The 13,243-nt window shown below is 48.3% G+C and overlaps 1 protein-coding gene across 4 annotated transcripts in view; it reads right to left on the bottom strand.

Moving 5' to 3' along the window:
• Positions 1 to 13,243, bottom strand: part of SIL1 (SIL1 nucleotide exchange factor) — a 92,497-nt gene that overhangs the window by 32,198 nt on the left and 47,056 nt on the right. For all 4 annotated transcript variants that reach the window (XM_088173916.1, XM_088173915.1, XM_014889617.2 and 1 more), the window contains 3 exons: positions 10,367 to 10,490; positions 6,620 to 6,716; positions 1,800 to 1,991 (listed from right to left, as the gene is read on the bottom strand). In XM_088173916.1, coding sequence (XP_088030042.1) covers positions 1,800 to 1,991; positions 6,620 to 6,716; positions 10,367 to 10,490 — 413 coding nt within the window. The remainder of the gene's footprint in view (positions 1 to 1,799; positions 1,992 to 6,619; positions 6,717 to 10,366; positions 10,491 to 13,243) is intronic.

Below are 13,243 nucleotides of genomic sequence, written 5' to 3'. Positions count from 1 at the left end.
CACGCTGGCTTAGAGACAAGTCATATTTCTTATCAGCTTCCTGCCTGACGAGAAGGTGCTGCCCAGCCATCTGCCCCGGGAGCGCGGGCACAGAGCAGCGCTGTCACGGGCACACAAAGAGCCTCTGTGCCCTGCCAGCTCCTGCCATTCCCCCTCTCTGACCCCTCTGATGCTGCATGTGCTTCCCTTTGATGCTCCAGTCCCTGCTCCTCTGCCATGCTGAAATTCTTTGCCCCATCCTGTGCTGCAGGGATTTTTCTGCTGGAATAGTGCCGACTGTTATGCTGGAATGTAAAGCATCCCGAGAAAAAAAAAAAAAAGCATCCCAAAGCATCTCAGGGGGTTTGGGGGTTGCTTTTTAACTGGAATCCAGAACCCGAAGCATCCCAGGGGGTTTGGAGTTTGATTTTTAGCTGGAATCCAAAACATCCCAGGGAGTTTGGGGATTGCTTTTTACCTGGAATCCAGAATCTAAAACATCTCAGGGTGTTTGGGGGTTGCTTTTTAGCTGAAATCCAAAGCACCCCAGAGCATTTGGGGGTTGCTTTTTACCTGGAATCCAAAACATCCCAGGGCGTTTGGGGGTTGCTTTTTAGCTGAAATCCAAAGCACCCCAGAGCATTTAGGGGTTGATTTTTTAGCACCCTTAATCAGGCAAGATTAGCCCCGAGTACAAACACGAAGCTCTTTGGGCGCCCATTGTTCCCAGTTTTTCTCTGAGTCACACAGATGCCGTCAGTGACACAAAAGCAGGGAGAACAAACAGCAAGGCAGCCTGTGCATGCCCACAGCAGCGATTCAGGGTGGGAAATTCGAGACAAAGAGCCCTGGCAATCACATTTCTGTCAGCTGGCACACGGACTGCCTCTGTCACAGCAGCAACGCTTCAGCTACCTGCCCCCAAAATGCCACATTTGGTTCAACAAGTGCTGCTCCAGTGAAAGGGCTCGCACTGGCACCTCCCAGGAGTTGTCCCATTCAGCCTCTGGAATTCCAAAGTGCCACTGGAAGCTCTCCCAGTGCACTCCAGGCTCTCCCAGTCACGGGGCAGGGAGAAGCCAAGTCCCAGGCTGGGTGCCCAGACACCCTCCAGGGGTGGCAGCGAGGAAGGCACCGAGCCCAGGGGAGCAGAGCTGAGCTCTGAGCCTGCAGCTGCATCCAAGGGCAGGAGGGAATGTGTGAGCTGAAAGCAGAGCAAGAGACATCAGAGGGAGAGGGGGGGGAGAAAAAAATGTGAGCACAAACCCGAGGAAGTGAAATTCCAGGAAATATGTTCACCCTCACCCAGAGCTAATTAGCACTGCATGGCACTGCTTACTCACACCAGGACAAAACAGGGGCTTCTGGGGGGGCTGCTGCCTTCCCTGGCACAAAGATATTCTCTGTGAACTGATGTAAGGACACCTACCCTCAACAACAGCAGCATTCCATGGAAGCAGAGAGGAAATAATTATTTCCTTAGCAGCCACCACTCTACTTACCCAAAAATGGCAGCTGAAACCCCATTTTGTAACATTAAGCAGATAAAAGAGGGAAAAGAGAGGAAAAGAAAACCAGCCTGAGAACAGACAACAAATCAGGCAAGCACCAGGATACTGCTGGCTCCTGGCACGAGCGGTGATTAATTCCAACCTGGATATAAAATAAGCCTGCACTAGTCCTCTGCTGTCTGTTATTGTCCCAGGATTATGGTAATTAAGCAATTTGTATTACCTGATACCGATAAGAAAAATAAAACCCCGTTTATGACACCGTATCCCCTGGATTTTACACGGTAGTTACCGAGGCATTCTTGTTACCTGGTGCACATAATATTCGAGATCATAAAGTGCTGCTACTTTTTCATCCAGCGTGGAGGCAGAGCTGTTGAATTTGCTGATTAATTTAACCATAATTTCATAATCTGTTTCAATCTTCATGTTCAGCTTTTCAAACTCCTCCTTCAGCTGCTCTATGGGCCGGAACTTCTTCCTCACCTCTTCCTCCCTGGCCTTGGAAACAGAAGGAGGAAACCAGATGTGAGATAGGAGATGGAGAGAGAGACAAGGCAGACACAGAAAGGATCCCCAGCCCCAAATTTGCAGAGGGAACGTGGCTGGCTGTGCCCATGGATTTATTGCTGTGATTCAGAGGTGAGGGGCAGGGCTGGAAGCCCAGGGACCTGTGAGATACCCACAGTGTGAGAGAGCAGTGGGGCTTTGTGCACCACAGCTGCATCTAGAGAACATTTGTGCACCATTTCTACATTTCTACAGCATTTTTACACAACTTCTACATCTCTACACCATTTTTACACCACTGCTACATCTACAGACCATTTGTGCACCATTTCTACATTTATACACCATTTTTACACAACTTCTACATCTCTACACCATTTTTACACCACTGCTACATCTACAGACCATTTGTGCACCATTTCTACATTTATACACCATTTTTACACAATTTCTACATCTATACACCCTTTGTACACCACTTTTACATCTATAGAACATTTGTGCACCATTTCTACATTTATACACCATTTTTACACAATTTCTACATCTCTACACCCTTTGTACACCACTTTTACATCTATAGAACATTTGTGCACCATTTCTACATCTCTACACCATTTTTACACCACTGCTACATCTACAGACCATTTGTACACCACTTCTACATCTCTAGACCATTGATACACCATTTCTACATCTCTACATCATTTGTGCATCTCTTCTACATCTATAGAGCTTTGTGCACCACTTTTACATCTCTACACCATTTTTACACCACTGCTACATCTACAGACCTCTTGTGCACCATTTCTACATCTCTGCACCATTTGTGCATCATTTTCACATCCCATTTCCTTCCAGTTCAACATCAAGCCCAGAGGCAGCAGCACTGCTGTTCTCTGCTTGCCTGCAAGTGGATGTTCTCAAAAAAAAGTGTTCCCAAAAAAAAAACCCCAAAAATTTTAAAAAATTATCTTTTTGCCTGCAAAAAGCCCTGAGCCACCTCCCTGATCTTACAGCTGAGCCTCTCTGGAGCTGGACATGAGGCTCCAGAGGTCCCATCCAGCCCCAAGTGCCCAGTGACTCCAAGACAAAGATGCTTTCAGCACTGCAGGCTTTGAACACTCTCCAGGATGGCTCTGCCAGCCAGGGAGAGGTGTGGGGACAGGAGCTGTCCCAAAGGGAAGCAGAAGGAGCAGAGATGAACTGGGGGTAGCTGTGCCACGGGGCTTGGCCAGCCTGTCCTGAGCTCAGCTCATCTCCCTCTCTGTAACAGCACCCCAAGGGCTGCCCTGAACCAGGAGAGTGTGGACACACACATTCACAGAGCTGGGGAATCACAGCTTGGGAATTCTCTCCAGGCCTGGATTTCTCCTGACTCTCAGCTCCATTCCCAGGCTGACAAGCTGACTGCAGCTTCAGTTAGGGAGGAGTCTCCCAGGGTGACAACATGGTGACAAACAGAGTGGAATTCATCACCAACATTAACCCCTGGTGTCTTTCCCGTGGGACACATCCTGAGGTGCTGTCCCAAGGATGTTTTTCCCAATTGTCCCATGAGCTCCTGTCCTGTCCTGGCTGCACTGACACACTTTAAATCCGGGCTGGCTGGACAATAAAAGGCCAATTTATTTTATTTCTTTTTCCCCACAGAGCTCCGTGTGTGTTGCTGTCCTTTCTCTCTCTTTTCAGCACAGTGACCACAGGAGAGTGCCACAAACACGAGCTGGGGAGGAGAGGATGTGTCAGAGACCCCAGAGGGGTCTGCAGGAACAGCAGCTCTGGTGGTGTGCCTGTAAAACCTCTTGTGAGGATTTTTCCAGTCCAGCTTTCTCAGGCTCTGCTGGGTTCTTTCCCAAAGCCAGCTGCTCTTCTCGAATGTAAACAGAAGAGAAGAATTGAAAACAAAGATAAAAACACCTGCTGGACAGGTGAGAAAAGCCTGGGAACGTGGTGTTACCTTCTCTGGACCAATGGACTGTGTTTTGTTCTTGAGTTCCTGTCCTGAGTGTATTTAAGCAAGGTGTGTTAGAATAAAGTTGTCTCTTTCCTGTGGTCACTGCTCTGCAAAGAGAGAGAAAGGACAGCGACACCCAAGGAGCTCTTTGGGGAAAAAAGGCCAATTTATTGTACAGCCAGCCCGGATTTAAAGTGTGTTAGTGCAGCCAGGACAGGACAGGAGCTCATGGGACAATTGGGAAAAACATCCTTGGGACAGCACCTCAGGATGTGTCCCACGGGAAAGACACCAGGGGTTAATGTTGGTGATGAATTCCACTCTGTTTGTCACCGTGTTGTCACCCTGGGAGACTCCTCCCTAACTGAAGCTGCAGTCAGCTTGTCAGCCTGGGAATGGAGCTGAGAGTCAGGAGAAATCCAGGCCTGACAAGAATTCCCAAGCTGGAATTCCCCAGCTCTATAAATGTGTGTGTCCACACTTTCCTATCTTGAAATATGACCGTGTTGCTGTGGGCCTTATTACCGCCCTTCCAAGGGTTAATTAAGTTAATTAAGTCCCAGTAATAGCCGAGTTAATAACAGAACTAACAGCACTGGTGGCACTGGGGACACAGCCTGCTGCTGCAGGGGACAGCAGCAGCACAGAGGCCAGGCTGCCCCAAGGACAGGAAAAAGGAAAAAATAAAACAAAAAAAAAAACCCCTTTGGAAAGGGATTTGTCACAAAAAGCAAAATGTGCCTGTCTGCAGAGCGAGCCCTGCAGGGTTTGCACATCCTGCTCCCCATCAGGGAGCAGAAATCCAGCAGAAATTCTGCTTTTCCAGCAGGGAAAGCCAAGGGAGCAGTGGAATGTTAATTTATTAGCACAGGTACCACACCCACCTGCTTAGAAGTGACTTTTTAATTCTGTTTTTAATCGTTCGTTCTGTTAGTGTAAAATATTGAGTTGTGTAGGTTTAAAACTACATAAAGGGGGAGAGAAAAAGTGCAAAGTTTGTTATCAGAAATGGCACTTGCTCCCCCTCATGCTTCACAGACTGTGTTATCTACAATAAACAACAAAAAACCTCTCCTTTACCTTTAGTTAATTTTTCTAACTAACTAAAACAACAAAAAAAAATCCTAAACTATACTTTGTTTTTTTTCTTTTTCTTAAAATTATTCAAACCTACTGTAAACTAAAAACTCAAAAAACCACCAAAAACTCACACCTATAACCCACCAAACCTGGCCTGAGCCACGACATTTCCCAACGCCAAAAAACCTAAAAACAAACTAAATAAACCAAACTACAACCCACAAAAAACACTCTTCTAAATTTATCATCTCTTCCAAACAACAACAAAATTTTACTGTTTAATATTATTCATTTTTATACTAAAAAAATACTTGACCTGTTAAATAAACACTTTTTTTCCCACTTCTCACCAAAAAAATAATATCTCTCCAAACAATTAAAAAATAACAAAAATACTTAAATCTATTTCCTAAAAAAAAACAAAAAAAAACAAAAAAAACCCAACTATTCAAGAATTTCCTCTTAAATTTACCCTAAATCAACACCACCCCATCCCAGGGCTCAGTGGAATTCCATTTCCTCTGACAGAGCCTTCAAGGATGGATTTGCTCTCTGCAGGAGTGACTGCAAATGGAATATTTTAGGTCCATTAGATGTAGCTGCTTTTAGCCCAGCTGATGGGACCAAAGCTTTTCTAACAGGGGGGGGTTTTAAAATATGGCTTCTTTTCACCTAATAGAGTATCACTAATTTTTTGCATTTCAATGATCCTCATTTCCAGCAGCCCTGCAATCAATCAGCAAGGCTGCCATGGAAATTTGCTCCCAGCAAATGAAATCATGCCCTGCTGCCACACAAGGGAGGAAAAGCCTTTCTGTGACACCAAAACTTGCAGCTTTTTTTCCACCCAAAATTCACATTTTTAGCCCATGACCACATTTTAGCCAAGACCAAGGCAGGAGGAGGAGTGAGGGCTCAGGAAATGCTGCAGAGGAGGAAGGGGCTGTGATGAACCTGATGAATCACACACCATCCCACCTCTTTACCTGGGGCTGGGGATTGCTTGTAACTAAATGGACAATTTGGAGCTGGTGTAAGGAAATTTCAGCCCTGCTTCACCGTGGCCATTTGGGTTTTGCTATCCAGGGCATGAGGTTGGGAACAGAAAGCAAAGAGGGCAGTGAAAGGGAATTAACTCCCTTTATAAAAACCGTGGGCTGCAATCCAGTCTCCTTTGGGGCTGCAGACATTTTTGTGGATTGAGCAGCAGTGAAACAGATAAATGATGTTGTTTAGAGAAGCTGTGGCTGCCTCTGGATTCCTGGAATTATCCAAGGCCAGCTTGAACAGGGCTTGGAGCAGCCTGGCACAGTGGAAGGTGTCCCTGCCCATGGCAGGGGTGGCACTGGATCAGCTTTGAGGTCCTTTCCAACCCACACCACTCACAGAATCACAGATTCACACAGAAAAGCCAGGGAGCAACATCACTAATGGGTTAGCAAAAGTATTTCAGGTCCATATTCACCACAAGATGAGTTTGCACAGTATTTTCTGATCATTTTAACCATCCTATTTCTGCAGTGTCTAACAAGGTGTGTTCACATCCCTGCACTGTGCATTGTTTTAGAAACAGGAAACTCACCTTCCTCTCTGCCTTCTCACTTGCCTTCATTTTAGCCAAGGCCTTTTTGAGCTCCTCAGATGTGAATGAATTTGCATCGACATCAACCTTGCCCAGCCTTGCAGGAGAAACAGAACAAAGCAGGAGATGTTGTGAGTGAACTGCCTCTGTTCTATTTTCACTGTGACATTCTAGCAATGGCTAAGGCCACGAGGAAAGGAATGAAAAAAAAAACAACAAAAAAAAAACCACCAAGAAAAGATTGGTGAGTGCTGGGCTCTGTGTGGGGTTTGCAGACCCCTCACCTTGGCAATCAGGGGTCTGCAATCAGCCTGCTGACCCAAAATCTCAAGTCCTACCACAATAAAAACAGCTGATTAACTGAAACCTCGGAATTTCACATTGCAATGGAAGGAAAGGAAGCACCAAAAGGTGCCACTAAATCATTGCTAAGGGCTTGCAAGCTTCAACCTGGAGATTTCAGCTTATGAGCATTGTACAGTCAGGGCAAGGGTAAATCCACACAGAAATTCCAAATGTTGATCTTTATACCTTTCTTGTTGGATCAGGGAGTGCTCATCTGGGCCCCACGTGCACAGAAGGAAGGGAAGTGCAGCTGCTGAGGAATTGGGAAGCTGAGCAACATCTCCATGCCCTGAGCAGCTTTTGGTGGCTCTGCTCCTGTCAGAGCCCCCTCCCTGCTGGTGACAGCTTTGCTCTTGGGGACACCAGGAGCAGGACCCAGTGCTGGGTCAGGGGGACCCCCAGCCCTGTGGCTGTGCCAGTGCTTTGCTGGGCTGCTCTTTCCAGAAACTGAACCATCTCCTTCCTTTCCCATCCCGGGAAAATTCCACCTCTCATTTCCTACACATGGGTGATCAGAAATGTTCTTCTGGACTTTCCTCCACCAAAAACACCCCCACAGCCCCAGAAGAGATCCACATCATGGAAACCCTCCACAAACACTGCACAGGCACCCAGGGGCAGCAATTTTCCATCTCTGTGATTCAGGCTCCCTACACTGCTCCTGTTCATCTTCTCCTCCTCTGGCCATAATTTTGGGAAGCACAGAGCTCCCAAGCTTTGGCAATTCCCAATGCCAGTGCCCTGCATGGGTGGTTGGACATGTCCAGGATGATGTCCCCGTGCTCACAGTGAAGATGTTGAGAGTCTCAGGAAGCCACAGAGCTGCTGAGGGTACTGGAGCATCTCCCTGATGGGGAAAGGCTGAGAAATTTGGGGCCGGTGAGGCTGGAGAGGAGAAGCTTGTGTGGAAACCTCAATTTGCAATGAGTGAAGGGGCTACAGGGAAGCAGGAGGGTGACTCTTCCTCAGGAACTGTAGAGCTGGGACAAGGGGGAATGGGTTAAAATGAAAGAGTTGGAGCAGATTTGATGATGGGCAGAAGTTCTTTACTGGGAGGGTGGCTGTCCCTGCCACAGGGAGCTGTGGGTGCCCCATCCCCAGGAACAGCCAAGGCTCTGCAGCACCCTGGGGTGCTGGGAAGATGCTCAGGTTGGAACCAGATGATCTTTAAGGTCTCCTCCAAGCCAAACCATTCAAGGATTTGATCATTCTACAGAATCTATATCACATGGTGGAGTGGCCCTGACACCTCTGTGACATCACAGCACCCAGAACGTTCCAGGTGGAAGGTCCAGGAGGTGAAAGCAGCAGAGCAGTCACTTCACCTGCTGCCAGCGCTCAGTGCCCACTCGCTCTTCGCTCTCTCCCTCGGTGCTGAGCTGCTCCTGCTGCCTGCACTTCTCCTGCTGCCTGGACTGGAGCCTCAATCCCTGCAGAATGAGCACTCCTGTCCCTGTGGAGGTACAGTGCCACCCCAGGGAGGAGGACACCCCCAAGTGCCAGGACAGGCTGCAGCCCTGTGGGGATGCAGGTGGGGGACACAGACCCCAGGTGAGGTTGTGCTGCCTCATGCAGATTGCCAGACACACCAGCGAGGACATGGAGGTGAAAATGGTGAAGGACATGGAAAAGGTGATGGAGGTGCACGTGAAACAGGCTGTGGAGAGGATGGAGGTCGATGAGAAGGACAGCACTGAGGACATGGAAGTAGATGAGAAGGATGACACTGAGGCCATGCAGGTCGATGAGAAGGATGACACTGAAGCCATGCAGGTCGATGAGAAGGATGACACTGAAGCCATGCAGGTCGATGAGAAGGATGACACTGAGGCCATGGACATCGATGAGAAGGATGAGGAAGAGCCCATGGTCCTGGGATGAAGATGGAGCCCCAGGAGCAGGACAGGCAGATGCTCCCATGCCTTGTCCCCGGGCAGTGCCCAGGCTGAGGCTTGGCTGGCTCCCCTGCCCTGCTCAGGGACATGGTGCTCAAGAAGTGTCTGCTGCTTCCTTCCTCCCTTCCTTCCTTCCTTCCTTCCTGGACTGATAGGGAATATGGGCCAGATATGACCCCTCTGTAAATATGTTCTACATGGTAGAGGTTTTTTATAAGATTTAGAGTTTTTTTAGAAGATTGTTAATGTGTAGGCTCTGAAGATTGTTAACAAATAGACTTTGAAGATTTTTAATGAATAGACTTTGAAGATTGTTAATGAATACACTTTGAAGATTGTTAGTGAATAGGTTTTGAAGATTGTTAGTGAATAAGTTTTGAAGATTGTTAGTGAATAAGTTTTGAAGATTGTTAGTGAACAGGCTCTGAAGATTGTTATTGCATAGGCTTCCATGTAAATATGTTCTATAGATTGTTATGACAAAACATGTTCTGTAAAAATGTTTTGATGATCTTTGTTAAATAAATACGATTTCTTTTTAAAACCTCGCTTGTCTTTGTAATTCCTTTGGGCACGGGCAGCGTTTGCACAGTTGTGGTTTCCTCTTGCTGCAGGGGCTGGGGGTCCCTGGGGGTGCCTGGGGGTGCTGGCACAGCCACAGGGATGGGGGTCCCTGGGCAGGGGGGTCCCACTGACCCAGCACTCGTGTTCCTGGGCTGGTGTCCCCAAGAGCAAAGCTGTCACCAGCAGGGAGAGGGGCTCTGACAGCAGTGTCACCAAAGCAGGCAGGAAACTTCTGCCACCCTTCCTGCTGCTACAGGGACTCCTGGGCAAGAGCCAGCATCAGGCAGGGGGATGTAAAACTCACCTTTGTGCTCGGGACAGCTTTGGGAACTGTGGGACCTGGACCTGGGGTGGCTGATGTTTAATGCTTGGAGCCTCCAAAGCCTTTTTCCCCTCCCCTGCTTTGCATGGCCCTGTGCCCAGGATCCTCACTCTGCCCATGTCCCTGCTGCTGGCAGCTGTCCCCAAAGCCCTCCACTCCCTGAGCATCCCCATCACGGTGGGAAATCCCACAGGCTTCAGGAAAGAAATCCCCCCACAGTGACCACCCCAGTCTTTGCTCAGAGGGTTCCAAGGGGAAATCCAGCACCAGCACATTTTCAAAGGTGGGCTCAGGGAAGGTGTGATGTCCAGGGGCTCTGGCAGCCCCTCAGAGCTGATCCCAAGGGCTCAGCTCAGAAAGCTGAAAGTTCCAGACCAGTTGCTGCAGATATTTCAAAGGATTCAATGCCATGAAGGTGTCTCTGAATGTGCACTCGGGGCACTCCCACCTGCATCCCAAAGGGAGCACAAAGGACAGGGCTCTGCTCTCAGCACTGCTGACTCCTAACCCAGCAATGAAATATCAGGGAGAGGCAGTAATTGAGGGCACCAGGGAACCTGGCCTCTAATAAAAGGCAGGAATCCCACAGCCCACCCAACCCAGTGCCCTGTGTGTCTGTACCTTCTCCTCCTCCTCCTCTCTTCTCTCGTGCCACTTTGTCCATTTTCTGTGTCTGGGAGCTTGGCTTCTCTCTCTCCTGTCTGCAGGTTCAGCCTCACGTGTGACCCTGCAGGAACAGCCTGACCTGCAAACAAAGGTGATTTTGGTTATTGCAGAGCTTTGGGAGCAACTCAAGGCACGTCCTGCTCCCTGGGAGAAGAGGAGAAAAGCTTCACCCCACACAGTGAGGAGTGGGATAACCACCATTAACCCCCTCCCATCCACCAGCATCCCTCAAGTGCTGCTTTTCCATCCCAGAAATGCCACCAAAAATGTTCCTGTGCTGCCAGGCTGGCTCTGATCCCCAGTGGAAATGGAACCCTGAGCCCAGGTCCCAGGACAGCACTGAAACTCCACACCAGGAGTGGATTTGGAGGCTGCCTGGAGAAAGGGGAATTGTTGCTGATTGGGGCAGGCAGAATAAAATGCAGCTGCCAAAGGGAAATCAAAGCCTCCTGCAGAGTGCAGCCAGGTACATCAAGGCTGTGCTGCTGTGGAAATACTGTATTAAAAGGAATTTATGATCACTACTATCTGCCAACAAAAATACACAGAATACATTAAGCTTTGGGTTTAAATGCAGAAAAGATAGGAAATTCAGAGTGTTTTTCACTAGTTCACCACAACACATCTCAGCCCAGCCCAGCACTGGGGTGAAGAGGAGGCAATATTTGGTTGCTACTTCTTGATGGCATTTCTGCTTCTGTTAATGCAGGAATTCTGCCTGCCCAGCTGCAGCTGAAGAGCCACAGAGCTGCTCACAGATGGACAGACAGACCACAGCTGCTCACCCTCCTCCCTCCTGAGGAGAAATCCCTGTTCAGCCTTGCCTTTCTCTCTTCCTTTTAAAACCTAAAAAGATACCTGGGAGAGAGTAACAGCTTGCAGGAGACAGGGAGCATCTCCTGCCAAAGGGAAGTGAAGACAAGGGTAATTGTTTTGTACAATAAATACATGTACTCACAGACAAAAAGCTCTGGATTGATCCCTCCTTGTTCAAGACCAAAGAGACATTTCCCTGATCAAAGGACCTGGTGCTTCCTACATAAGACTGGGATGTTTGTCACAATTCAGACAGAAACATTTCAAACCCTGTAGTCATCCAGTAGCTAGAAATGCATTTAGAAAAAGCAGGAAAATCCATCTGGGAGGATTTCCTATTAGGATAAGGTTTGCCTTTCTGGCAGATTCTCTTTCTCTCCATCATTCCTGTCCACTGGAAGCTGCATTGAGAGGACAGGTGTGATTATCTCACACCTTAAACGATGGGAGGACAGGCTAGAGGTGGCTCCTCCACACTTGGAATGTTTTCCATGGACAGATCCCATCCCCCTCCTGGACCTTGAACTTGTGACACACAGGACCTTTCATCTCTGGCTGTCTGGGAGCATCCTCCCACGCTGAGGAGCTGGGCTCTGCAGGATTTTGGTGCCATCACCACCCCGTGCTCAGCTCTGCTGTCCCTGGCTCAGACAGGGAAAGCACAGCAGTGATGACCTGGTGCAGCAGGAGATGGGGAGGAGGAGGAGGAGGAGGAGGAGGAGGAGGATGGGGATGAGCTCTGAGGGCCCTTCCAGCCCCAGCTGCTGTAGGATCAAATGCCATGGAGTGCTGGGGGAGGACAATCCCCTCCTCCACAGCCATGGATGCACTCAGAGCAGAATAAAGGCTGAGCTGGTGCCTCCCCATAAAACCAGTGACTTTCCTGGATGTCACACCAGTGCTGGGCCAGCCAGGTGACAGCTCAGCAGTGGCTGCAGCAGCTCTGGGCTGTCACACAGCCAGGAACAGTCCCTGTCAGGGCAGCAGAGCAGAGCTCAGCCCAGCTTAGGGTTAGCCCAGCCCAGCAAAACCCAGCCCAGCCCAGCTCAGCACAACCCAGCTTAGGCTTAGGGTTAGCCCAGCCCAGTTCAGCACAGGGGATGATGGATGGGCTCTGCTCCAGAGAATCATCCAAAGGGAAAGCACATCCAGCAGGGCAGGGAGGCTCAGCCCTCCCATTTCTATTCTCAGCAAGCCAGGAAATCAAAGCAAACCAAAGCAAACCTGGTGCTCAGAGCTCCACACCCAGCACAGCCAAATGACAGAGGCTGCTCCAGCCAGGACACAAACCCTCCCTGCTCCTGCTCTGCACACAAAAAGAGATTTAACCAAGAGCATCCCAACCCCAGAGCAAAACTCAGATGGATTTAAGCAGCTCTTGGTGCTCCAGGGATTTCTCCTCGCTGCTCAGAGCAGCAGCCCAGGTTCATGGCACAGCAGGACAAACACTGTGCTTTAATAAATAAACCATGGAAAACATCTCTGTTTTCAACAGGAAGATTGACATTGCCACTTTAAAATGTTCCAGCTGTTCAAGGAAGGTCTTGTCTCTTATTTAGTTTGGGGTATTTTGAAGTCAAATTTGTGTTTGAGGGTGGGTGGACTTGAATAATGTGATTAAAATTGCTGATTTAGACGAGTAAGCTGGAAATCCTGAATTTTAATCATGTTTCAGTATGTAGCTTCTAGACATTTCCCTTAAAAATAGTTGATTCTCTTTGATTCCTATAATTTGATACTATTCAACAACTGGGAGCACACACTGGAGCAATACATATGTAAGCAATTACACAGCTTCACATGCTGCTAAAACAGAATCATTCTGTTAATAGCTTTTTCCCGAGAGAAATTAATTTTTTTACTTATTGTTTGCATTAAGCTGCGTTGGGGAAATGAAACTCAATTAAAAATATAGAAAAACACGCCTATATTTAAGGCATTTGGTAACATTTTTTTTTTTTTTTTTTTCTCCTTGGCACCTCAGACAAATAAAAGATGTGCATCCACAGGTAGGCA

This window comes from Sturnus vulgaris, chromosome 15, assembly GCF_052056855.1.
Source record: "Sturnus vulgaris isolate bStuVul1 chromosome 15, bStuVul1.hap1, whole genome shotgun sequence".
NCBI classification, from domain to species: domain Eukaryota; kingdom Metazoa; phylum Chordata; class Aves; order Passeriformes; family Sturnidae; genus Sturnus; species Sturnus vulgaris.
Note: the sequence above shows the minus strand (reverse complement) of the source record. Positions and strands in the feature narration are given on the sequence as shown.